This window comes from Polistes fuscatus, unplaced genomic scaffold (genome assembly GCF_010416935.1).
Source record: "Polistes fuscatus isolate 324 unplaced genomic scaffold, CU_Pfus_HIC Scaffold4, whole genome shotgun sequence".
Lineage (NCBI taxonomy): Eukaryota > Metazoa > Arthropoda > Insecta > Hymenoptera > Vespidae > Polistes > Polistes fuscatus.
The window spans coordinates 13,299,234-13,327,013 of record NW_025113118.1 but is presented as its reverse complement, the minus strand read 5'-3'; the positions used below and the strand labels follow the sequence as shown (position 1 = coordinate 13,327,013).

The following is a 27,780-nucleotide window of genomic DNA, read 5'->3' as shown; positions in this document are numbered from 1 at the left end:
TATGTTTAAATATCTTTCCCTTATTTATCTCATTGATCTGCTTACTTTATAATATATATAAAGATTGAACTTCATAAAATGTGTGTTCCAAGGAAATATAAAACTTATAAATATCGCAAAATAATGATGGTGAACTTGAAATTACATGTAACATTTTCAAATTTACCGCTTTAAAATTTAACCAATCGAAACTTGATACTATTGCGCATGTACAAATGTTCTGTCTAACAACCTAATACACTGAATGCATTTTTACCAAACCGATGTTAAAAATTTGTACAAAATTTAAATGAAATATTAGCTTTTTTGTATTTTAACATAAAGATTTCTGTATATTAAATATATTTATAGTTTCTCAACATGACATCATTTTTAGCCGATGTGTTAATTACAGCAGGTAATATTCAAAATGTATAAGAGTAATATCAAGTTTGATTGATTAATTATTCTTTTTATAATGTTTTTATTTCTATTGTATATAAATAGGGAAAGTGGAAAAACTCAATCTTCAAGATAAAATAGCTCAAATACAGGAGGAAATAGTCAAACTAAAATACGATGTGAAAGATTTCATGGATGTTAATTATATTGAATTTTCCTCGAAATTAACAAAAAATCAACGTTTAGTTTCGACAGCTGAAATACTTACACAGGAAATGAACGATTTACAAAAGAGAATAGATGATCAGGTAGATTTGCAGATACATAATAAATCATAATTAAATATATAAATTGAAAAAATGATCCTTTGGAATTTATCCGTAATATTTATTTTAGATTAAAATAGAATTATCTGGTTCCACAAAGGAATTACAAAATCTCTCACTAGCATTAAAAGAATCAAACCTTTGTTTTCAATTATCCAAGCAATTGTTATTGCTTAACGAATACATCAAATCGATAAAGCAGTATCAAGAAGAACAGCGATACGTTGACACTGCCAAAAGCTTATGCGCAATGCAAGTATTATTGGAGAATCCGGAAAGTAATTTACAAGCTCTTGAAATATATAATGTCATCAAAGAGGAATATAAAAATTTACACGATTCATTTTTGTCTCATGCCTCTTTACTTTGGGATGAACGAATTTGTTGGACCGATATAGAAGATAACAAAGATGAAGCAGTTGTAACTCTTCATATTAAAGATAAACTAGAAAACATAGAAGATCTAATTCGTGGTTTGCATTATGTCAACAAACTTTCCGATCATTTAGACAAATTTTTAGATATAGTTATGAATCGTATAATTCAACCTATTATCAATGAGGAATGCTCAGTGTTCGTTTCCAAAGAAAACATATTCACGATCAAATACATCGATAGAAAAAAAACACCAACTTATAAAAGTGTGTTGCATAATTTAAAATTATTATTTAGATATCTTCATGAATATTTTAACATCGTAATAGACAATAATGAAACTTTACTTATGAAAATGCAGCCACATATTTTAGAACAATTAGCAGAAAGTCTTATAACGAATTGTATAGCTAAAACTATACCTACTTCTACTACAGAATTAAAAAATTTCGAACCAGTAATCGAAGAGACTAATGAGTTCCAAAGTTATTTAGTAGAAATTGGTAAACACAAAATTTATTGTTATATTATATTAATATAATTATTTAAATAATTCTAATTCTTTTTTCATAGGTTTCATTACGGAAACACAATTATTCCTAAAAGAATACACCGATAATATTGACTCCATTTTTATCGATAAAATATGTCAAGATTTAATGGTAAAAGCAAAAAATATTATCAGGAAAGATCTTCATGATTCGATTAAACACATATCCGAGGTAAATTTTGTGTTTAATAAACGATTAAACAATTCAAATATACTAAAATTGTAGTTATTCATTTGTAGACTCCGTTAAAATTTCCAAACAATATATTAGAGAACGAAGATGTACCAATTCACAGATATTTAAATGAATCTTCTTTTCAACTATCAACTTGTCAAATAAGGTATTTAATGTAACAAATTATCATAATGTTATGAAAAGAGAGATTATTATGAAAAGTATTTTTTTTTTAGCAAAAGTGCAAAAGAAATACTAGATCTTGCAAGAAGTATTTTGGACGAAGCTTGCGAGAGTTCAGATGCTTCCGCAGTCAGGCTATTCTATACGTGTAGAAATATATTTGAAATGTATGCAGGATTAATACCTGAACATCACAGAAAATTTTTGGAAACAATACCACAACAAGTCGGTAAGAAACGGTCAAATGAAAAGGAATCTAATAAACGACAAATAAGTCCTAGATATATCTATTGGCCACTGGATATTACAACTGTTCTTAGCTTTATTCCACAACAACTGTATGTACCTCGCACACCATCTACTCACATTGGCACACGAATACAGAGACAAGCTACCAGAATCATTGCAACAACTTAACTTAACGTTTGCCGACCAAACACTGATACTGCGCAATGTGGGTTCCGAATGTTTTCTAGAGCACATGAGATATCAGAGAGATATTATTATAGATATACTTAAAGAGTCAGGTCGGTAACAATTTAACTTTATATAAATGGTAGTATTATTTGTAAGTTTAATTTGCATCAGCCAAAATTGTAAATATAATTAGGTTTAGCGGTGCTGGGTCAAGTCTCAGAATTACCTTCATCAACCGAACGTGCATTAAGACAATGTATCAGACAATTGGAATTGTTGAAGACTGTCTGGTTGGATGTCTTACCTATCAATGTTTATTGTAGAGCTGTAGGTAAGTCTTATAATCTCTATCTCATTTTATTTTCTAATATATTTATTATAAATTCAATAGTCACACCTACCTCTTATCTTTGTTTATATTCTTGGCAGGATGCATCACTAATTCCATGGTCGAAGATTTAATAATAAGAGTTACATCCGTTGAAGACATACCTGCCGATGTAGCCTCTGACTTGGTGATAATGTTCAATATGGTAACAACACGAGCACCAATGATATTTCCAGTAAGTTCAATGATCGTATTTCAATGTTAGGATTCAAAAATAATAGAGATAATAGTTTTTGTTCTACTTTTATTAACTTGTTTATTATACCACAACACTGTTAAGAAGTCATGTGCGATTCTGCGATCAAAGAGTTGATGATATAGATAGAGTTGTTCCATCAATTTGTTCCTGTAAAAGTGAAACTGTAAGAACATGTACCTGGCTAATTACGTATAAATTTGACAAGAATACTTTTTACTTTTAGGAATCTGACGAGATATCACAATATGTACGAAAGTGGAGAAAATTTTTAGAACTTATTAAAGTTCTTGGTGCATCATTAAAAGAAATTGAAATTAGATGGGCAAGTGGGAAAGGTCCTCTTGCAAAAGAATTTACAGCTATTCAAGTAAAACAACTTATTAGAGCATTATTTCAAAATACAGAAAGAAGATCAGTTCTCTTAGCTTCTATCAAGTAATACAATACTGTATTAATATGTCATTAATAACCAGTGGAAAGAGAACATTTATTCGTATTCTATGCATTTCACCTCGCTTAACAGACCATTTCTCTTCTGTTACTTTCCTTCATCTGAAAGATTTTCTTTTATCATTTGATATGTATGTTTCTCCCCCCCCCCTCCATAGTTATATATATTAACCAGGGACCAAGAATTTCGCCATTATTTTTAGATGGTCTAATTTGAGATAGTATGTATCCATACACGGTGGAAGAAAAATCTTTGCAAGATATTTTTTGTCATCGAACTTTTTGTTTGTTAAGTTTTTTTTTCATGAACACTTGCGTCATTGCATGTTGCTTTTTTTGATGAAGGACTAAATGCAAGCAAGGCTAAGGAAGCCATTAATTAAATTTATATGGAGAAGTTCTAAAAGTCAGAAATTTATTGTCAATAATTGGGGAGATTCGACCTGGAATTGAAAGAAAAACGTCTGTATTTAATCAACCGAGAAAAAGTAATACTGCTTCAAGACGACCCACGCCCTCAACAAAATGACCCACGAAAAAATCCAATAGCTAAACTGGGAAGTTATACCACACTCGCTGTATTCACCAAATCTTGCTCCGTTCGATTTTATCATCTTTTTCGATCCGTAGAGCACTCCTTGAGAAACAAAAAATTCCGAAATGTGAACGATGTTGAAAGTCATCTTATTTAATATTTTATCTCAAAACCACAAAGTTTTTTGCAAAATAGGCATTGAGAGTGTACAAAATAGATGGAAAGAAATGGTCAAAAATGATGGAAATTATATTTTGTGATTTTGAGTAATAATTTCTTTTTCTTTTTAATGTTGAATGTTACACTACAAAATAATGGTTTATTTCCTGGTCCCCCTAATATATAGAGATAGGATTTAAAAAACTTTGAAGTACTTCGAATCTTCATATGTATGACGAAAAATTTCTAATTAATCTAAAATTAATTAGTCATTTTCGTTGCACTAGTAGAATCTTACATCGTTACGTTTCTATTACTTCTTTAGTAGGAAAATTTTATTCCTATCTTTTATATCACGTATACTATACGAATTTGAAACGACTCTAAATATTTTAAATCCCATCACTAATTATATACATATATTTTTTAAATTTTATATTATTTGACAAGCTTTCATGCAATCTATTTTTATATAATCAATTTCGCGTATGTGAGTAAAAACTCTTGGCATCCAAAATATTTTTGTATGTCTTTCGTGTTGCAATAAATCTTTGTAAAATAAATAATATTTTGTGAAAGCATCTCTTTTTATATGTAATAATAAAAATGAACTGATCAATAAAATTACCAATAAAAATTAATAATGTTTTCTTGCATAATAATATTATAATCAAAAAGAGTAAAAATGTATAATGATATATATATAAAAAAAGAAGATTAAATTGCGTAACAAGAATTTCCAAGAATCGTATTTATCGTACAAAATGTTCTTCAGTGAAAAAAATATACAGAAAGTTAAAAATTAAATAATATCACCATCGATGATTTTCAATCTTCATGAAGAATATACTTTTACGAGTTGTACTTCAAATACCAAATTATTGTTTTAATTAAATCTATAAATACCTGTGTTTATACGTGTGCGTGCAATCTCAATTTTTTTACATATTTATAAAGAAATCTACACACATATAACTACCAATACGCAAGCTGCCTCCTACAATTTAATTATAAACAAAATGAAATTTGAATAAAGAGCAATAAGATGTAAATAATGTATCAATTAGTTCAAAACCAATAAAATTATGCTGTTACAAAACCAAGATATAAATATTTTTTCATCTAAAATACTTACTGATTTTTATTTTACTTATTTTATATTTAAAATAATTGAAACAAAAAGTTAAGAAAAATAATATAAATATTAAGCATTTGTATGTAATGCTTGCTATGGATGAAAACAAAAAATACACATTTATGTTCTGCTTAAAGAAAATTATAATGTAAATCAAAACTTTTATATATGTATTAGATATATAAGATCTCCGTAATTTTGAATTTCATTTAATTATAAAATTACTATACCGACAGCATCGAATTGTAAAGTAGATTATTTTGTAATTTGTAGTCAGAAATATATATATATATTATATATATAGAAAGAGATAGAAAAAGAGAAAGAGAGAGAAAGAAATAGAGAGAGAGAGAGAAAGAGAGAAAAACGAGGGTCATGTAATTGACCAAACTTGGAGATAGCTTTATACTCATATTTATAAGTCAAAGGCACTTGCGATATCTGAATTTAGTGAAAATTCAGTTCCTTTTAAAATTTTCCTTAGAAAGGAACTAAAGGGAAAACAACGAGAGAAGATTTTCATTGGATATAGACACTGAGAGAGTAATCAGGCAGGCAGGCAGACAGGCAGGCAGGGTGGCGGGCAGTAGTGAGCGCAAATCATTTAATACGTTTCCAATTCCAAGTCATGTACAGTCGAGGTAAAACATTACCATAATTTTATCATTTTATCTTTCAAAGTCTAAAAAAATCTAGAAGGAGACGCTCATAGATGCTTCCAAATGCAGGACTGTTTATGCACATATATTGCTAGAAAGAAGCGTAAAGTATAGCCTGCAAGAACGTCTCACGATCTCGTACTTTTGATTGCACACACTCTATTTGTGTATCAAAATTTGTTGGGGCCTGGACTGTTTGTTAGTGCGTTAGCACGATAGGCCATATACGAGCAGCAGTTTGCATTTGGTTGTATTGCGCATAGTTCTTTCTTTTTCTTTTTGTTTCCTCTCTTTTGGACCTATATGAAAACGTTTCTACACGCACGATCATAAGCAAGGTTTTAACTAGATATACGAAGATTGTACTCAGAAGTATCGTCAATACACTGGAAAACGAGAGTTTGGAAAGACTGTATTCACGCAGAGACGCGGTATCTAATTATACAAACTTCATGATTACTATATCAAGCTTAATTTATCTCCATTCTTCGCTACCTTCAGGCAAGTAGAAAAAATGCAAATACGTTTTTAAACTTGCATAAGTACCATGGATGTAACTATTAAACGAATTTAATCTAAGACCCATGATTTATGTAAAAAATGTATCTTATAAAATATAAGGAAATAGGGTGTTTTACCCAAGAAATAAATTGGTTTTCACAATTAATGTTATAACTCTTACGAGTTAAAGCTCTAAATGTCAACAAATAGAGTCTTATCTTTCTCCCCATTTGATATCGAGCATAGAACTTTTACAGAATCTTATGAACTGTTAATTAAGAAAAGTGGCAACGACCACAATCTGTCACATCAGATCATATAATGCAAATATTTATTGCAGCATAAACTGCAATGGTCGTTCTTGTGTATATACACGTCGCTGCGTAGATTGGATAGAAATGTAGTCGTCGAGGCGGGTGGGTGATTGGCCCGCAGTTCAGATTGGCAACGCAGCGTAGTTCTTTTATGTGCATTCACGTAGATGACGATGACTGTGAACATGGAAGTGCAAAACAGGATGTCACATTATTTTCGCCATCTGTGGCGTATGACTCCCACCGATTGAGAGTCTGTAGTCTCTCGATTATGTATAAATATATGTACATGTATATATATATATATATATTTATATATGTACATATGCATGCAATAATTTAATTTTTCTGAATTAGCGATCAAAGACTCTTCATCATGCAATTATGCTTTTAATCATGTACACTCATGCCATTGAAATTTAAGAAAGAATTTATTAATATTTGGCAATGAGTTTGGGCGAAATTAAAAATTATGATAAAAAAAGATTTAAAAATGTTGACTTTGGTAGTAATCAATGATTTGCATTAAAATTTTGCACGAATCCGAGTAAAATAATTTCTTTAAGATAGAAAATAGTTGTCACATCGTAAATATAAAAAAGCAAAATAAAATCAATAAAAACAAATCTTTTGTAACTCCTATTATGAATGTTTTTGTCAATAATTACAATTTCTCGATTTACATATAATCTATTTACCGTATTTATTTGCCTATACTAAAACTTTAAAACTGAATACGAAGTATTAAAAAATCTAAAGAAGCATTAGTCGATTGTACCTGGAAGATATGCAGATGTGACATTACGTAAACAATTTACCATTATACGTAATAAAGGTAATTTGTAATAGTCTTATGGAAAGATTTGCTATAAATGTAAATTCACTATATATAAATATATATATGTATATAAAAAAAATTTAAATACATATATATTTTACCTTCCTAATACCGAAATGAAACATTATTTAACTCGTGCAGATGATAATGATACAACTTAAAATCATTTTACGAAGACTGGGTATCATTAGTACCTGCCACGGCCAGCCGGAGAGCGGCTTCGGTACCTCGATGTGCCGGTATCCTTGCCAGTGTAGTATTCCATTCCGGTGTCTCCGCTAGTAGTACCATAGGCATCTTGCATATATCCGTCTCGAGTAACATACCCACTGGTACGATTGGACATATAATCTTCTCCGTAGCGTCCTCTACCTCTACTTCCACCACCCCTGCCTGCATAATAGCTGCCCCCATAATCTGCATACGTATTGCCTCCTCTATAACCCATACTAGCACCACCCCGAGAACCGAAATCCCTACCAGAAGTACCACGACTACCTCTGAATCCTACTCCACCCCTACCTCCACCACGACCTCTACCACGTGAAATTTCCACTTTTAACTTGACACCCATTATTTCTGTGCCATTCATACTATTGCATGCCAATTCTGCTTCATTCATATTGAGAAACTCGATGAAGGCAAAGCCTGGAGGATTGAAGGCCACCCAAACCTTGTTAAGCTTGCCGAATTTCTCAAATTCCATTTGTAGGTCTTCTTTTTTGATGCTCTCATTGAGTCCACCAACGTAGACACGAGTATAGCCCTCCGGAGTCATTTTAAATCTAAAAAAGTTAGTTTGTAGCATGGAAGAAATGTCAAGACTTGAGAAATTTCGTTTGCTCATTTTCAATACAATTCAATACAATTCTAATGTTCTTTTAACTTCATTGTAAACTTCATGTATTATCAATTAAAATTCTTAGTGAGAAATTAAAATTTATCCTTAAGGACAAATTAGAACTAAAGTATATACTATCTAATTACCTTCAAACATGCCGATAATACTAAGAAATATTTATCTATGTGAAGAAGCAATCAATCTTACAAGCATGACATTAACTATACAACGTGTTATGCTTTATGCAAGTTGTAGCAATTTGGATCCACGAAGAATCATAATTATATGAAACGCGTCTATCGAGAACCGCCGAAGAAAAACAAAGACTTAGAAAAAAACTTATCTACGTCAATAAATTTCGTTCTAACTTGTCTTAATATGTTATCGTGTCTGATTTATTACGGATTTTCAAATATATAATCTAACGCGAAAGGTTAAAATAGGAGTAGAAAATAAAACAAATATCTACATACATGGAGTCGGAATAGATGACTTTACGCGCCAATTATTTTCAAGTTTATTTTCCCGCTGTATCAATAAAGTACTTACCCCTTTCACTTTCTTTTGTAATTATCTTGACGAAGCACAATATTAAAGAACGATTTGATTATTTGATAAATAACCGTAGGAAGAAATAAATAGCTACGGCGGCAGAATGATGCACACAACGGAATCAATAGAAGCGAATCAGTAGGGGTCCACATCGCACAGAAACTATATCCGACGCCTCTACGTCTCCAACCCAGACGCCCATTTTTACGAATCCTTTCCAATTGCTTCAAATTTTCTAAACGATACTATCTTTCTATTGCGTCTCATTTATCAATTATATTTTCTTCTTCCTAATTAAATTCAATTATTATTTACGTTATTAATACATTCCTTTCTCTTTTCTTCAAAAATCATTACATTTTATTACATTTTTATTATAGTTATTTAAAAAATTGCCGCGTCTGCCATTTATATACATATATGGCACTTTCACCAGCGATCGCGACGCCATCTCGTAGCGATCACAGAAAGCGGATTCTCCAATCACGACCGCTTTTACCCCCCCCCCGCCGCTTTATTTCAAGTTCTTATATATTCATTAGTCTCATAATTTATTTTAACCAACATGGTTAGACAATATTTACGTACTTTCACCTGCTATACATATATTATATTATATTTGTATATTTCTATTAATATTTACTACAATACCAAATTATACTGATTAAATATCAAATTTCAAAATGCGTTTAATAGCTTTTTAATAAATTTTCCAATTTATATTCCGTGGTATCCAAACAGAAATTTATGTGTTTATAGAGTTGAACACGTGGTGTACAAAGCTGCAAGACAATATCTATTTTTTTTTTGTCACAAATTTATATAATAGTTATTATTAATATCTGATACTTATTATACACTTGTCTTTAAGCATTGTGTCCTATTTAACGAAAATAGTAGTTGCTAGACGCACGCTACTATTAAACAAGTAGAAAAGGCGAATTTAGATAAGTGTGAAAGGAGTATAACCCTTTAGCTAAACAAGCTTACTCACAGTTCCCCTGTGCTTTTTGTAGTTCCTATTTTGTCCATACGTGCTGCGCTGATGTCGCACCTATTTTAAAGGGAAGATGGTGAACAGAGTCTTGTGTAATGCATGCATAATTTCAGTCGTGACTTAAAATACGTAAACAATAATGGCGTTTTCTGTGAACATTTCGGTAGAAGCACCGATTGAAAATCAAATTCAAGAAATCACTTATGATGGACAGGAAATTTATCAGGCGTATGTAATGAATTTATAAATTAGTCCTATAATTAAGGAACTCTTTTACTTGTAGCATTGCGTGTTGTCAAATCTTGATATCTATGTTAACCTTAATTGGTATAATTTCGATATTACAGTCCCCTTACGTTATCCGAAAATTTGGCTAAAATTGCCCAGAAAATAGATTTTAGTAAAACTAATGGAGAAGATATTAAAAAAGAACAATCTGAAAATGGTGATAAAAGCGAAGAGGATTCCAAGGATCCGGCATCTTTTCAATCTTCGTTGTGGCCATGGGATAGCGTTAGAAGCAAATTAAGGTATTTATTCCATCTATTAGGGTTCATTTGTATAATTAAATAGACCGCTTATTAAAATAAATGATAACACAAAAAAAACAACACGTGGTTTCTTCGTCTAACAATGCTTCGCTTTTTCATCTCAAGTACACGCACATAATGCACCCTTACATGCACAGAAAAAATTTCATTCGTAATATATTTATAATTACAAACAATAGATACTTTTATTTCAATGATTTGATCGTTTTAGGAACGCATTAACAGAGGTATGCGTATTAGCGGATGTTCTTGCAATAGCGAAAGAAAAACATTATTTAGTTTTGGATCCTGTGCCTCAAGAATCGAACGAAGTTAAACCAATGGTCCAAGTATATGCTAGAAAGAAAGCACTAGCAGGAGCTGCTTCCGTTCTTATGATGGGAACAGAAAGATTGCGAAATAGTCAAAATGAATTAGCTAGGAATCGTAATACTCTAGATTTTCACATCGAATTGTTAAGATTAAGGCAAAATTGGCGTTTAAAGAAAGTATCCAATTCTATAATTGGCGATCTTAGTTATAGAACAGGTAATATTTTTCTTATGTCATTTTTATCTATTTTCTTACAATAATTCATTGCAGCTGGCTCTAAGTATACGCAGACTGGTATGTTTGAAGTAACAAAAGCGGAAGAGGAAGAAAAACCAAATGGTAGTCCTCCTGCTTCGCCTAATTCTAGTAGTAATACTACCGGGCAATCTCATGGACCATCCAACTCAAAAGCATCTGCATTACGTGTTACTATACCTAGCGAATTACAAGGAGTAGCTTATATCGAAGTATTATGTCAAAAAGGTAACATAACAAAAATAACATTAATTTCATATTCTATAATAATTCTGATTATATTTGTTTAAGAATTAATCGTATTGTTTTTCAGATCAAGAGGATTTATGCAGTGCTAATATTAGTCTACTTAATAGTAGCGCTCATAGTTCCAACACGGATATGCATTGGCAACAAAAATTAGAAGCAGCGCAAAATGTTTTATTTTGTAAAGAATTATTTAGTCAATTGGCAAGAGAGGCAGTACATTTACGTGCACCGATTCCACATATGGTTGTTGGAAATCAAATAATGGCAACGGTGATTATTATATTCTTTGAAATGTTTTTTTTAAAAAGTTTATTATTATGAAATATACAAAATTATTTTCTGTATCAGGTGCTTCCAGGAATTCAGTTGATCATAGGTTTGTGTCATAGTACTGGAAATGACAAAAAACCAACTGCGCCTCCGCCTCACAAGACTGATCACGATCATGTACTAGAGCATTCCTTGCATCAATTACTACGTGAAGTACATCATAAAAATACTCATCATCCATTTCCTCACCCTTCGTCGGGTCCACTGGGACCTAGTAAACGTCGATGTTTAGCTGGTCCAACAGCAGCAGATAGATACGAACTTTTAGAAATGGCTAAGAGCCAAACGCTATTAGAACAGATCATTCAACAAGCTCAACATTTTTTTATGAGATTACGTACCGAATACGTTCTCGATACTATAGCAAAAGAAGTTAAAGATCCTTTGATCGTATCTCATTGGATGGCATTAAATTCCCCTACGCAATCATGCGTCAAAATAAATATATTAACACATGGATACGACAGTTTATATCGAACTTCTTTAATTGTTCACGTAGGAGAAAAATCACTTAAATGCGTCTGTAGAGATGGCAGAGTAATGCACATGAGTTATGAACCTCAGGAGTTGAGAGATTTAATTTTTTGTCAGGTTAGTTTCTCAGTATTATTGATTGCTATTAACTTATTAAATAACATAGAATTAGTTGAACATAAAATCTAATTAATTTTGCTACATTTAGTTTTATATAATATGTATAATCTTGCGATTATTTTAGATACATCAACATCAAATAACGGCAGTACAATCTTTGGCAAAATGCATGGGCTGGCAACTTTTAGGAAATAGTTCGCATCTTGGTTTAGGTGCGGTTGAACCTTTAGGAAATGCAAGCAGTTGCATTTTAGCTTCACCAATCGGTGACAGGTAATTTATTATTTATATACTTGTGCAATTACTTTTAATAACAATTATTATATGTATTATACTTTTTATTTTCAGAATGATTGCCGTAAGATGCGAACCTCAAACAGGAATACAAGTGGCCATAGCGCATTCTCCTAGAAAAGATTTCTTTCCAGGTCAATTAGTGCGAGAAAGGAAATGGGAAAATTTAGGTGGTTCGTTCAAAGAAGTTAGATGGGATAAAATGGAAGGAAAAAATTTTTTAAATAAGATGGAATTGCTCATGGCTTCTTTAACAAGCAGTTCATAAACGCGTTATACATAAAAGGGCTCGTTTGTAGTTCTCCATTTCACAGGGTGCAAAACATACAGATCATATTATTTTAGACAATTGTACAAAGTATCATATTTAACAGATTTGGACGCAATATATTGCTATTTTAGAAAAACAAGATAATGTCGATATATTGAAAAGTTCTTAAGAGCAGTTTTTCTCGAACTATTGCAATTATGTAACATACTATAAATTTCAATAAGTATACTTATTATTATATATCAATACCAGTGAACTTTTATTAAACAGATTTTATAAGTCAATATTCAATATCACCTTGTTATATTTTATGTACGTTATAAAAAAGAATAGAGAACTCCGAAGATGCTGCTCTTCAAAAAGTCTAACGTTTATAAAGTTAATATTTTTGTAATAATTAATTTGAGATAAGGGTTGATAAAAGGATTCTACCAAATTCTCATTAATCTAAGTATATATATTCCTATACTTAGATTATGTAGAAAATGATTATAAACGTTATAAAATTTGCGTATTAAAGTATTCGAGAAATATATTTGTGATATTAATAGTCAAAAAGTATGCATGGCGATTTGATCTGAATAGGAGCAATAATGCACTGAAAAATCATTTCCATCCAAAAAATTAATTGATTATTTTTTTATTAATGCGTGTGAAAAAAAATGAGTTCTTTTTTTAAAGACAGTGATATATAAAATATATTTTAACATTTGAATGAATTTTAAGTACATTAAACATTTACTTAATTTCCGAGATGATGGTAAGGAATAGATCAATGCACCTGCGATTGTACAAAAATGGTTTTTTATTTGAATTACATAATATATGAAATGTAATATGAGTTGGTTAATAAACTACTATGAAATATGACATGACGTAAATGAAATAGAGTGCAGGATATAACATGATCTAGTAATTATCTAAATTACATTTTTAACAAACTATCATATATATATAAAATTAATGAACAATTCCTTACTTATCGCATCTTTTGTATATTATATTCAAGTAATAATCTGTTCTTAAACTTTTGCATAATGTAATCTGTATCATTATATCATACACATTAAATACACAACATACATTCATACAGTCACACACATTGTAGATATTAGTTTTCCCAAATGAATACGCTGTACACTGTATCATGTAACTAGATTTTAAATTAAAACATTGTCTTTGTTCTACTGCAGTTTGAACAATAACTACAGTATTATCATTTATCTCAATGGATTAAGGGACGGACTAGCAATTTTACCAAAAAACTTAATGCTAGAGCGTACCAAGTTAAATAGATTGGGTTATCTAAAATAGCTCTTGCAACAGAAATTTTAGAAGAATTCAATTAAATAGTGTATTTACAATTTGGCTGTGGTTCTCGATGCTTTTGTTTATTCTTAATTCTTTTTTTGTTCTCTTTTATTCTGATAGTAAATATTTAATAAGTATAACTAGAGATCATAAAATTTTTTACTAGTTATTTATTAGGAAATTAAACGTATTGCGTCCAGACTTTTATTCTTATAAAAAACGAAATATTTGTTATTTAAATCTATACCTTATTAGCCAAGTATTTCTTATATAAATTCTTAGTTTCTTAAAAAGCACTGAGCGATATTCTGTATTTTTCCACCTGCGACCTTAAAGGCAAGAGCCGCATTCATGACTAAAACAATGTAAGCGAAAGAGATACTGGCTACATAAAGTTTGTATACATTTAATAGTGTCATGCAAGAGACAAACAAATGCGATGCTACGACCCACACTATTTGTCCCCATTTTTGCTTATCGAGAGCAGCAAAAAAGATGACGCCCCAGAAAGTATGGAGTAAAATGAAGCACAATGTGGTGGATGCTGATACAATGAAGAAGTATTCCGTACCATGTCGAATACCCATGGTTCCAGGACCTACCGCATCTGCTAACACATTGACCAGAGCAAAGGCTCCGCTCATGAAACCAAAGCCTAGGCCACAAACGTATGCAAACACGTGTCTGCTATCAGCTACGTGAGTTGTTGTTACTTTTTCTAAGCCTCTTTCGGCTTTGCGTAATACCCAGTATAAAAGGTACCTACCAATTTACAATATTAATTAGTATCGCACCGTCCTTACACGAGGGGATACGCGCATACATAAACATATATATATTTATATATAAAAATAAAAAAAATATATATATAAAAAAGCAAATGTAAACAAATGCATTACCTGAATGCTTCTTGGAACAATACTGAAAATATTAATCCAAATGAAAGATGATCTTGAAGTGGAACAACAGCATACCATAGCACGGATGATAAAAGTAAAGAAATAAGCCAGAAAAAGGCACTGGCAATTAATATAATAATTTTGATAGGATCATTAGCTATAGTAAATGTGAACATGGCAAATGGAGGCCCAAAAGCCAAGAAAGCACAACCGAAAAAATCCATAACCGTCATTTTAGTTGTTTTTAGTTGTTAGGATGAATGCTTAATCACTCGCGCGTGCTTATTCTTTGTCAATTGACCTTTCTTCAAATGCTAACTGCTTCTAACCCTACACAGCCTTATTACGGCTCGGATGTCGATGTTTAGTGGGCGCATTTATCGTTTTCCTACAGACACAATTTTTCAATTTGACATTTTAGAATCTACTTATAAGGTTAAGTGTGACTTTTCTCAACAATCTTTCGAAATCGTATTACTGATAATGGAAGCACTTTTGTATGAGATACATCGAGATAAACCACTGCTATAATCGATTGTTTATCGATATCCTTCGTATTAAAAGCTTGAACGTCATTCTTTATTTTACGCAACTGATATAAGTATTACAAACATTTAAAGAAATAACAATTTAAAAAAAATATATTTGACATGATTTCTATTAAATATATACAGAGAAAAATGTTCAAAATATCAAAGGAAAACAACTGTCATTCGCTATTATTTTTCTTAACGTTATAACGTTGGTACTATTGACGCTATGAATTTAGTTATGAATAGGCAGCGATCTTGATTGGCTTTTAAAAACTGTTTACGTTAAACTCATAGTTTGAAAAATTATTCGAGTAGCGAGTGTCACTCGCTTGCACAGTATTTTTATTGAATTGATTGAATTTTTTTGATAATGGTACGATATGCAGCTCTCAAAGGGTTATACGAATTGGAAAGGACCATTGGAAGTGGTGGTTTCGCTAAGGTTAAACTCGGTATTCACGTTGCAACTGGAGAAAAAGTAGCCATCAAAATCATGGACAAGACAGCCTTGGGCGTAAGTAATTATTTGTATTATTTTAAAGGAATTTTTCTCAAAATAGACAAATTGAAATATATGTACAATTGGAAATTTGTAGGATGATTTACCAAGGGTTAAATTAGAGGTAGAGGCACTTAAAACTTTGTTACATCAACACATATGCAAGTTGTATCAAGTTATAGAAACAGATACTTATTATTTTATGGTAATAGAATATTGTTCAGGAGGAGAATTGTTTGACCACATAGGTGATTATTCACTTCATTTTATTTGATTTATTTTATTTACGCTGACATATTACCATCGATGAGAAGTCAAGGCATAATTTTATTATTTTTGCAGTCGAAAGAAATAGATTGTCTGAGTCAGAGTCTCGTAAATTTTTTCGTCAAATTGTTTCTGCAGTAGCGTACTTGCACAGTCTAGGATATGCTCATCGTGATCTTAAACCTGTATGTTTGTTTTATATTTTTATTCCATATTAATAATTAGACAGAAATAACGAGCTCTATTTATTTATAGGAAAATGTTTTATTAGATAAAAATGAAAATTTAAAACTCATCGATTTTGGTTTATGCGCAAAACCAAAAAGTGGAATGCAATCGCATTTGTATACGTCTTGCGGTTCTCCAACTTATGCCGCACCCGAATTGATATTGGGCAAAAAATACTTAGGTTCTTACCAATATTTAAAATTTAAATTATTTATTATTCTTACTAAAAACCAGAAATTATTATAATTATTTTTGAATAGGTTCAGAAGTAGACATCTGGAGTATGGGAGTTATTCTTTATGCGTTACTCTGTGGTTTCCTTCCATTTGATGACAATAGTATAGAGAATTTATACAAAAAAATTTTGGTAAGAACATCATCGCCTTAGTATTATTTTCCTTTCATTTAAATGCTACTTTAAATTTATCTGTTACACTCAGAGCGGGAAATATGATGAGCCAAGCTGGTTGTCTGTTAGTAGCAAAAGATTAATTCGTGCAATGTTACAAAGAGATCCAAAAAAAAGGATAACGATTCAAGAATTGTGCAATCATTCATGGATAACATCAGGTTTTCTTAATCCAATATCATTTGTTCATAAAACTAATGTAAGAAATTTAAAAATAATTTTCTCATCGGTATATCAGGCTACTTCAATAAAAGAAATATTCTGTTACATGGACATGCAGTTTGAGAGAGACGATGACGTATTAAGTACTATGTCTGCTATTTGCGGAGAGCACAGTTCGGATATATGGAACGCATTAGCTAAAAGTGACAGAACTGATTATAGGACAGCTACATATTTATTATTACTCGATAGAAAACTACGTGGGCTTTCTTTAAAAATATCATCCTCAGCAAAGTCTTATTTTAGACAGGGCTTGGTATATATTTATTATTACTTTTTATACCTATTTTTCGTTCCTAATTATTGATATTACGTATCGTTACGTATTCTATATAGATAGGAATGGATTTACCACAGCACGAAAGTGCAATGAATAATTTTATTACAAATTTGGATCACTCTCCAAGAAGTAAAGTAATTAGACAGTTACCTGCCACCAATGATTGTCCAACTAGTCAGTACAAAACTCCTGTTGCTGGTTAGTACTGTAGTAATTTCCTTTTGTTATTTGCGATGTTATTTTAATATCGAATTGTATTTTTATTTCTAGAAAAAAATCGCAAACAATTCACAGAACCAAACAGTCCTCGTAGAAAAAGATTAAGAAGTAAAGAATTAGACGATGTTTCTTCACCTGGTAAGTTCTATTTTATTATAATTATATGCGAGCAAATATATATTTCAACATATTTGTTTTCTTATAAAGCACAGCTTAAGAAAGCTATTTTACTTTGGTAATAAAATCTATACTCTCTCTGCCTGCAATATGTTCTCTAAAGTTGTCTATTAATTAGGTGATACTAACAGCTTAATTAGAAACTTTAATGGAAGTTCCCAAGATCTATACATTACAGTAGATATACGTAAAGTGGATAATTACAGTAGAGAGTGAGAGAGAGAAAGAATTAGAAGTTCTCTTTCAGTGAAATTTATATGTTCTACTTTTATATCTCTACAAGTATATACTTTTGTGTTTCATTTTAATATTTCTGCTAACATAAAAATTATTATAATATTTTTAATATTTTATTGCAGTTCCAACAAAAAAATGTATTGACAAAAATAAACTCGTATCTACTCCTACTAATAACGTACCAACAGAATTTAGGTAAAATTATTGTCATTTTCTTTCTTTATAGAATAATATTGATATCTGATATTAAAAATATTCTATATATAGAGATGCACAATCTTCGACGCCGGGAAGTGCAAGAAAAGTTATGATGGGTTTGGAGAGGGGGTTGCATCGCGTTAGGTGTGTTCTTACTCCGAAACGACGAATTAAAAATGAAAATTTAGACCCTGATCAGCCGACTGTACTTTCTGGAAAAGTATGTATTTTCTCGTTATAAAATTTCAGTTGTATGTGTGTGTGTATGTGAGTATGAGAGAGTTCGATCAATAGTTGTGTAGTCGTGAATTGACCAATCTGAAAGAGTAAAAAAAAAAAGAGTTATAATATTTTAATATATTAACCATAAGAGAAAGTAAATCGAGTTTCGTTAGTCTGTATCTTCCAGGTAGAGTTACAAAAAATATCTTACGTACATAATATATATATATAAATTTAATGAAATGATTTAAACAATTTTCTTCTGAAGGGTTTGTGTAATGTGTCATCGGCATCCAGCGATTGTCCGAAATATGTTTTATCACAATTACGACGAGCCTTACGGCGTAAAGGAATTATGTGCCATCAAAAAGGGTAAATAAGAAAAAAAAATATATTTTTAAAATATAATACACGCGATTTAATAATTAATAAAATTATAAATATTTGTCGTAGTTTTACTCTACAAGGAGAAACAGATGACTGTACGGAAGATCTAAATAATGCGAAACCATTTTTACCTAGAAATGCATGTTCATTCGAATTAGAAGTATGCTTATTAGAAGGTGTTTCTGATGATAAACCATTGGTTGGTATTAGAAGAAAAAGATTAAAAGGTGATGCATGGGTTTATAAACGTGTATGCGAAGAGGTTTTAGCTTTGGCAGCTGAAGATATATCTAGTAGGCAAGAAGATGGTTCTTCCGAATCTAAATGTCCTATTTAAAAAATAATAGCATTTTCAAATGGATATAAAAAGAGATCATTTTGACGATTTTAAATACTACTTACTTAGTCCAAGATTTAACAAATTTTGATCTCAGATAATATGCATCGGTCGCGTATATATAATATGTTTGATATTCTATAAAAAAAAAAGAAAGAACAAACAGAGGTGTACATATATTCAAATATACAATACTGATTAAGCAAGCATATAATATTAAATAAAAAATTTTATCACTTTATATCGCACATTCTTGTTCAGATGATTAATATATTATTCATTTTTATAACAAAATAGAATGGCTTTTCTATATAAATGATAAGTTTGTCAAAATAAAAAACAAAAAATATGCAAAATTTATTACGTGTAATGGTATTATAAAATGCAATGATGAAAGTAACTTTCATAGAACGTATGTATAAGACAAGTTCTGTCCTTGTTATAGACGTTACATTTTATATAAGAATCATTATAGAGTTTAATGAATAGTTAAAGAAATGCAACATATAGTATGTGTGTGTGTGAAACACAAATATATATATATTTATATTTAAGACAAATTCCAACTTTCATTTTGCACCAGATCGATTGTATTCTGTTTTCTACCTATCATTTTGAAAACTGGAATGCATTCGATAGGTATCGTAAGTATGAGCCCTTTGTACCAACTATACTTACAAGTTGGTATAAAAGTGTGTAAGAAAGCTCGCCGAAAGAACGTAGAATCTTTGAATTTCGCCGACCTTATCGCGAAATATGTAAAGCTTCGTTTTGATGTTCATAGGAAAGGGATAAAGGGATCTAAAATATCGCGGTACGTTTGAACCTTGGCATCGGTGCGGGAATGTAAGTATAGACAGGTGAAGATATAAAATCACAATAGAACAAATCGATCAGCATAAAATGGAGCCGTTTTGTTTTATGGGAAAGGTAAGACCGATCCCTTTATCTTCGACCGCTCGTCGAATCCTTCACTCGTGTTCAACTCTCCTATTCGAGTGGATATATATATCTTTCTTAGTACGTTCTATGTCAGTTTCGATCGATCGATCTCTTTCTTTGGATCCTTGCAAAATGAAGAAATAAGGCTTGAACATGACTTTTACTTTACGGTCGGTAAATGTATCGAAAAAGGGTTTACAAAGGTTTCGCCGATGGAATTTTGTATTTTTCTTTTGATCCCTTCTTGTTATTGTTAACATATAAAAGTTATTTAAAAATCGATCCTTGCACATGTATTACAATTAACCCTTTTCATTTGAGATCTTTTATATATGTATATATATATATCTACGAAATAGAATGATCTGTTTTTTCATCGACGAAAAATCAAATTGATCTTATGTTGGATACACACATACATACATACATACATACATACATACATACATGTATAATTTGGATTTGACATCTTATAGACTAATCGAAAGTTTGAAGTTGTCGATTAACGTCATAAAGATCAAAGTTTAATATTACTTCGATTATCGAAATAAATAAAAAAAGTATTATTTCGCATTCCGATAAGTGATCATCGAAGTTTTCTTTTCCGTACAGGTAAGCTTAAATTAATTATTTTTCAATTATTTAAACAAAATGTAATGTACGTGGAATATACTTAACTTATGTTTAAACAATAATATATTTTTTAAATATTACATACTTGTTAATATACTTTGAATATAAAATAATTTTAAATTTGAACTAATAACTAGGTTAGAATGTTTAAATAATCCAAAATATTAATAGAGAACAATACTGTGTTCGATAACCTTAAATAATTGTTAATTCGTAATAAATTAATATTCGTAATAAATAAAATTTAATATTATAACGCTCTCATTTTAATATTCTTTTATTTTTTATGTAATTGTTTAAACAAATGTACATTTGTTGTAATGTTCTTGCGCAGTGACGACTTCGGAGAAAAGGGGTAAAATTTTCATCTAATAAAACATAAAATCGAAACTAATTAATATTCAAAGTACGTTAAAAGGTATGTAATGTTTAAATAAATGTATATGCGTTCAAACAATCTGAAATATAATGAGAGTGCATTAGAATATTAAAATAATTGCTAATTAATCGATAGAAGTGTCTATTGTTGTTAAAAAGCTCGGAATATATGATCTATCAACCGTCTTCCTTGAAATTCACCTTGAGACTGGCACTTTCTCTTCTATAAAAATTCTTTTATTAAAAGTTGTTTATATGACTTTCCGAAAGTTACGCATGTATATAACGGGAGTAATATTCGTAATTAATAGAATTTAAGATTATAACGTTCTGATTTTAGTATTTTTATCATTTTTATGTAATTCTTTCAACAAATGTATATTTTTTTTAATGTTCTTGCGCAGTGATGACTTCGAGGAGGTGGAGTAAAATTTCCATCTAATAAAACATCAGATCGAAATTATTTAATGTTCAAAGTACGTTATACCTGAAATAATTGTTAATTAATCAAAGATAATGTATATTGTTGTCTAAAAACACGGGATATATGTTTTGTATACCATCCCCTTCGAAATCCACCGTTGAATCGAGTCCATTGTCCTCTATAGAATTTCTTTTATTAAATATTGTTTATATGACTTTTCTAACGTTGCGCATGTGTGTAACGAGAATAATGTAATTTTTATGTAATTATTTTAATGTTCCTGCGCAGTCGTGACTTCGAGGATAAAATTTAGCTGTAATATAAGAAAAGTGCATTAGAATATTCAAATAATTGTTAATTAATCGAAAGAAATGTATATTGTAATTTAAAAACGTGTATTTACCTTTTTATATACCATTTTCTTCGAAATCCACCGTTAGACTAGTTTTTTGTCCTCTGTCAAAGTTCTTTTATTCAATGTTGTTAACAAGACCTTCCGAACGTTACGCATGTTTATAATGTAAACAGTATTCTTAATAGATACAATTTCCTTATAAGAAAAGTCATATAAACAACTTTGAATAAAAGAACTTTCACAGAGGACAATGACTCAGTCTAGCAGGGGACTTCGAAGAGGACGGTTCATCGGATGGTAAATTCACGTTTTTAGATTACAATAGACATTTTTTCCGATTAATTAACAATCATTTAAGATATGTCTAATACTATAATGCACTTTGCATATATTTAAGATTGTCTAAACACATATACATTGATTTAAACAACATTAAATTAAAAAACTAAATTAACGAATTTTTTTGGAATAGAAAATATATATAGCGAACGTAAACCATCATGCTTGGTTTTGGTATAGAAAATTTATGCGGATAAAACTGATTTTTTCCTTTCAAGAGATTAAAGTGAAATATTCGATTTTTTCTAATCACGATATCAGAGAAATTTACATAGTACTTTCTAAATAATATTTTATTCGTATCCTAGTATATATATATCACCGATTCGATAATTTATTTTAAAAAGGAATTAACAGATAAAAAGAGAAGAAAAAGAAAGAAGGAACATCTAAGCACGTAAGCGTATAGTTAATGCAATGGCGCACGACCTAAGTCTACGGAACATAAATTACAATTAACCGAACGTTGAGAACTGGCCTGTGCGTGCGTGAGACTCTCTCGTATATGGAAGCGTTACTTTAGCCCCAGTCTTTAATTCATCCTGTATTTTATCTCGAGAAAGTCTCTGGTCGAAATGGAAGAAGGGATGAAGAGTATATGCCACGAAGTAGCCCGGATTTTCAAACGATCATCCATTTTGAGATAAGAGAAAGTTATAGGCAAGAAGTATTATAATAATAATGTAAGCTTAGAAAAATAGAATTTATACAATTTGGTATAAAAAAAAGATTATTATTATTATTATTATAATATTTCTTATAAGTAATTATAAAAAAGTTCTTGTATATTTATAAAGATATAACTATATACGCATTGATAAGAGTTAATAAGTAAAAAGCAACCGTTACAAATAAGATTCATTTGGTAGTCGCGATCGCATCATTCGCATAATGATCATCATCGTAGACTATGTTAGTCGTTATAAATCTTTTATGAGAATCCAAATCCATTGGTCTCACATAGGATACACGTTGGCAGAACATATTTATCGGGCGAGTACAATTTCTTAACGCATGCTTACCGCATACGGAACGTACGGCTACATAGTCGTATACACAGATATATACTTACACACACACACATATATATATATATATAAATGTACATACGTAAATACGTCCAGTACGGCCAATTACGGCTGTCGGTTAATTAAGGATTGGGGCAATGAGGCCCAGCGATGTAGTTTCCGTGATAATGATTATCTTCGACGGTAATTGAGTGCACGACGCCTTGTGGTAGGGATAAAGAGAGTTTAAGGGGGTGGGGAGAGTAGAAAAAAGGGGAGGTAGAAAGAGAGGGTGAAGAGAAACGAAAAGAAAGAAGATGGACGTCGTCCACCGTCTTTCTTTCTCTTTCTTCCTCTTTCTTTTTCTTCTTGATCGTTTTTTCTGTTTCTTCACGCTCGTCGTGCCTCTTGTTGAATATCGCAATAAGTATAAAGACGATGAAAAAGGTAAGAAAGGTAGCTTTACCGAGGCCGTAGAAGGCGCGTGTTTGAGTTTGTGTGCGCGTGTAAGGGTGGCACGCGCGGCCGGCTTCTATCGCTTCCGGGCATCAGCGTGATCGCGAGCCGCGGCTAATTGCTCTTTAATGCGAACGAACGAACGAACGAACGAACGAACGAACGAACCAACGAACGGACGAGCAGAAGCGTCTTGTTTTTTAAGAACGTCCAATTAAACAAAAAATCCCTTTCGCGACAACTCAAAAGAGATGAACAATTTCGAATAATTTTGATACGTTTTGTTTTTTTTTTCGTGTATACAATGATGCCATAATTTGTACGTATCGATTAGAGCAAGAAATAATAATCTATCATAAATAAAAGAGTATGTTATATGATATATTGATTATATATGATATCTACTGTTTCAAATGACGGTATACATTTTTAATATTCAATGCAATAACGTTACTAATTCATATTCATAAAGCATATTACAGGCAAAGAATGTATGTAGAAAGTAAGAAAAATTTCAAACAAACTCGGTCACCCTTTTTATTTCTATATTCTTCTCACCTATTTATCTATACACACCAGCCCTTTAAAATTCTTCGTAATAATAATTTCAGGAATAATGAAGGAAACGTCCCGACAAAAATCGTCATGCGATTTGCACTCGGAAGGAAAGCAAGGAGTGCTAATCATCCGGCTTACCCATACAGTTGGCTTCTATATTTTTGGGTTACGCGAGTCTCTTATTGTTTATATTCTGGTAGGAGTAAATGAGGGTTGCGTTAGCAGAGCTCGTAGGAAAAATAAAGAACGCGGAGAGGGAGTCAGTTCGCCGAGGCATGACTACCGTGTTCGCTAGAAGCTCATACATATGTAGTCCGAGTATCGTGGACAACAGCGACGACTATGACGAAGACTACGACTACGACCACGACTACGACCACGACTACGACGATGAGGTAAACTAAGGTGGGGAGGGACCCTCCGGAAAAATGAATATGCAGCCACCGTTGGGCTATTATTTTATAAAATTTACTATCTCGCTCGGTGCCTCCTCTATTCGCGATTGCTAACTGCCTACACGTACACGGTGCAAAAGAATTTTTCATTTTAATGAGAGAATACCAGCTGTCCTAATCAAAATGGCGTCTTCTTCTTCTTCTTCTTTCTCCTCTTTTGATTACCATCGAAACTCGTTTCAAGTATATTCCAAGTCTCAACGTGTTCCAAGTCAAATCATTCGATACGATTTCGTATAATGTTTTTCTCTTTTTCTTTTTCTTTTTATTATAATTAACATTTAAAGATGAAATTTTGTTGTAGGGAGAGAGTCTCGGGAATACATTCGCAAGGTATATTTGCATCGATCGGTATCTATTCGTTTATCATCGGTTGATCGGTTTGACCGAGCGCACCTGCGAAACTTATATATTGCTAAAGTCACGAACTATTTCTGTGCGTCTTGCGTGATTGGAACGAAATGAAATGAAACGAAATGAAATCGAATTGTATCTATATTTTTGTATCGAATAAGAAATATTTCGAAAATTTGTTCATACATTTTCGAAGGATAGCCTTCGTACCCCAGAAATGTTCGTTTCCGTTTGCGTACCGTGCGATGGAACTTTTATAAAATCGTAGCCCCCTTATCGTCCGGGAGGAAACGAGACATTAAATCGGCTCGGACAGAGGGGCGGGGTGTTTCGGTGGGTGCGTCTGAGATTTCCTGTGTGGACTTTGGATGCTAGGAAGGATGGCTTCCTACCTAGCGTATAGGAGGGCGCGTCGAGGTAGAGAGTCGTGTTTTCTTGTCACACCGTTCAATTTATTCTTACGGATAAGACCGGAACAAGAGAGATTTTTCTTTAGTTCTCGAAAGAGGAATAGGACGTATACGCATAATCGATCATTTTTTTACTCCGTCTAATTCCTTTTTTATTTACATATATCTGTGTATATATTTGGACACACGTAATATCGCAAGATCTAAACAACTTTATCATTAATGCAGCAGTGGCAGGACATTATCTAGGAATTTGTATATAATGGCGCTATGTACATATGTAACGCACCAGTCTGCACATAATGGCGATATCATAAGATACGAACCAATAGCTGCAATTGTATGGAAATATGTATCTATGAATGAAGACACTTTCATTTATGAAACCAGATACTTATGTACCGGACACGGGCGTTGTAACATCCTGCTATTATGTGTCCTTACCGTCCATCTCTTTCTTTCTCTCTCTTTCACCTTATTGAATCTTTATTTAACGTTCGCCATGCAGGACATTAATGTATCGTCCTAGACTTTGTTTATTTTCCCGAAAGAAATGAACAAATATATCGAGTATGTATAACGTGTATTCGCATTAAATGTTTTTGCATATTTGTATATTTTTTTTTAGGATATAAAAAAGGACACATCTATCATCAATTTCGAACATAAGGTAAAAAATATTATAACGAGCAACCCTTTAAAGGGAAAGGAATATGGTAAAAAAGAAAAAGAGAATCGGAGAAAAGCGGTGGAGGTAAAGAAAGAGGTGGAGGAGGAGGAGGAGGAGGAGGAGAACGAGGCTGAATGCGGTGACTGTGACGCTTTCCGGTCAGGTGCCGCCCTGGCGATCCTACCTCCTTCCAACTTCTCTTTGGATCCACTCGTTCATTCACTCGCCCTCCTTCCTCTTCTTACCCTTCACCCTTTCTATCTTGGAGCGTCAACGTCCGTCAAGAAAAATCAGTAAGGGAGAAACGGATACGAATAACTACCGCAGGATAAACTACTCGAAAAATTGATTGAAATTCCAAATGAAGGGAGGAGTTTCTATCAAATAGAAACAAAATGGATTATTTCTAAATGATTTTAAGGAAGAAGAAAAAGAAGAAAGGCGAAAATAGTTGTAAGCTTATACGCGGTTAACGCGTATTGTAAATGTTTAATTGCACAAGAATTTAGCGACGAAAAGAACGGTGTATAATTATTTCACCGGTCAGTAACACCCGCCTGACCAACAATAACGACGATGAAGATAGCGAACGCGTCTGTTTACCGAGTTATTACCGGCGCAATTATCGTGTTCATAGCGATGGCGAAGAGGGCGAAGGGGAAAGGGGTTGTCACAATGGGTGTCCGTAGTTTCCCTACGATTATCGTACCGAAAATCTCATCGCGAGTTAGCTTCTTCTTATTGGCTTCCTGCCGTTCGCCGCTGGACAACGGTTCTTTCTCGCAACTCGGATCTTCGCGTTTGCTATTTTCTATTCGGTCAACAGTCTACTTTTGATTCTACTTTTTATAACGAGTTAGTGTAAAATCCTGTCTTCTATATATGGACAATAATAACAAGAAAAAAAAGTTTAATCAGATCGTCGTCGGTTAGGAGGCTTCTTTTTCCCGTCGCAGTTATATTATTCTGAAATCGAAAATAAAAATTTGGTTCTTTTGTACGGACAAGTTTGCGGAAGTTCGAATACCGCGATGAGAAGGGGTAACGTATACGCGGAAGTCAAACTTTCTCCTTTATTCGAAGGTGCGAAAGAAAAGGATCACTGGCGCGTAAAATTTTTACGATTACCTACTCTTCTCTCCAGTCCTGGATCGAACCGTGGACTAACGATATTTTTTTATTATTTCTATCTATTTCTAAATAACAATGCAATGTAAATGACGTATATGATATTAAATATTGTTAGTTAGTTTTGCAAGAAAATTTGAAGAGACGTTTATTTTTCGTACGAGTTCGCGCTGGACAATAATAACCACAGAGAGAATTAAAGGAGCAAGGAAGCAGACAAGTAGGAGCACTTGTCGGTGGTGCACTTGCCGGTGGTGCACTTGCCGGTGCAATGGCAGACGCGATGCTCCTAATATCTACCTGACCGATCTAGTTCGCGGAAACCGAAGGAACACGTCGTGCGCGCGCGTAAACGGAACACGCACACGCTTCGTTGTTCCACGCTAAATCTCGCATTTCATTCACATTTTTTCTC

General features: G+C 32.0%; 5 protein-coding genes and 1 long non-coding RNA gene across 7 annotated transcripts; 3 read left to right on the top strand and 3 right to left on the bottom strand.

The window, feature by feature from the left end:
• The first annotated feature begins 67 nt into the window (after positions 1 to 67).
• Positions 68 to 3,478, top strand: LOC122521410 (centromere/kinetochore protein zw10 homolog). Its single transcript, XM_043642121.1, has 10 exons — positions 68 to 397; positions 487 to 689; positions 778 to 1,585; positions 1,656 to 1,804; positions 1,873 to 1,973; positions 2,044 to 2,219; positions 2,311 to 2,517; positions 2,601 to 2,738; positions 2,837 to 2,970; positions 3,218 to 3,478. The coding sequence occupies exons 1-10, from the start codon at positions 361 to 363 to the stop codon at positions 3,431 to 3,433; spliced, it is 2,169 nt and encodes a 722-aa protein (XP_043498056.1). The 5' UTR covers positions 68 to 360; the 3' UTR covers positions 3,434 to 3,478.
• Positions 2,262 to 2,929, bottom strand: LOC122521412. The gene is made up of 2 exons (XR_006304751.1): positions 2,809 to 2,929; positions 2,262 to 2,711 (listed from the first exon to the last, which is right to left on the bottom strand). It is a non-coding gene; the product is annotated as an uncharacterized LOC122521412 (long non-coding RNA).
• On the bottom strand, positions 2,977 to 9,156 carry LOC122521411 (RNA-binding protein Rsf1-like). 2 transcript variants are annotated; one of them, XM_043642123.1, is made up of 3 exons: positions 8,976 to 9,155; positions 7,780 to 8,370; positions 2,977 to 3,141 (listed from the first exon to the last, which is right to left on the bottom strand). In XM_043642123.1, exons 2-3 carry the CDS (start codon positions 8,361 to 8,363, stop codon positions 2,997 to 2,999), a joined length of 729 nt encoding a protein of 242 aa, XP_043498058.1. In that variant the 5' UTR covers positions 8,364 to 8,370; positions 8,976 to 9,155; the 3' UTR covers positions 2,977 to 2,996. The 2 variants fall into 2 exon arrangements, with proteins under 2 accessions (XP_043498058.1, XP_043498059.1); XM_043642124.1 differs by lacking the exon at positions 2,977 to 3,141 and adding an exon at positions 5,864 to 6,924 and having other exon boundaries at positions 8,976 to 9,156.
• Positions 9,157 to 9,688: 532 nt separating this feature from the next.
• Positions 9,689 to 14,036, top strand: LOC122521406 (mediator of RNA polymerase II transcription subunit 17). The gene is made up of 8 exons (XM_043642118.1): positions 9,689 to 10,203; positions 10,323 to 10,505; positions 10,738 to 11,054; positions 11,109 to 11,321; positions 11,407 to 11,612; positions 11,691 to 12,263; positions 12,391 to 12,539; positions 12,615 to 14,036. Exons 1-8 carry the CDS (start codon positions 10,115 to 10,117, stop codon positions 12,826 to 12,828), a joined length of 1,944 nt encoding a protein of 647 aa, XP_043498053.1. The 5' UTR covers positions 9,689 to 10,114; the 3' UTR covers positions 12,829 to 14,036.
• LOC122521409 (gamma-secretase subunit Aph-1) lies at positions 13,338 to 15,639 on the bottom strand. The gene is made up of 2 exons (XM_043642120.1): positions 15,042 to 15,639; positions 13,338 to 14,904 (listed from the first exon to the last, which is right to left on the bottom strand). The coding sequence occupies exons 1-2, from the start codon at positions 15,272 to 15,274 to the stop codon at positions 14,421 to 14,423; spliced, it is 717 nt and encodes a 238-aa protein (XP_043498055.1). The 5' UTR covers positions 15,275 to 15,639; the 3' UTR covers positions 13,338 to 14,420.
• Positions 15,640 to 15,812: 173 nt separating this feature from the next.
• On the top strand, positions 15,813 to 20,480 carry LOC122521408 (maternal embryonic leucine zipper kinase-like). Its single transcript, XM_043642119.1, has 13 exons — positions 15,813 to 16,088; positions 16,171 to 16,321; positions 16,416 to 16,525; positions 16,596 to 16,749; positions 16,829 to 16,935; positions 17,009 to 17,176; positions 17,258 to 17,455; positions 17,536 to 17,677; positions 17,750 to 17,836; positions 18,235 to 18,307; positions 18,380 to 18,530; positions 18,801 to 18,904; positions 18,986 to 20,480. The coding sequence occupies exons 1-13, from the start codon at positions 15,945 to 15,947 to the stop codon at positions 19,254 to 19,256; spliced, it is 1,860 nt and encodes a 619-aa protein (XP_043498054.1). The 5' UTR covers positions 15,813 to 15,944; the 3' UTR covers positions 19,257 to 20,480.
• The last annotated feature ends 7,300 nt before the right edge of the window (positions 20,481 to 27,780 follow it).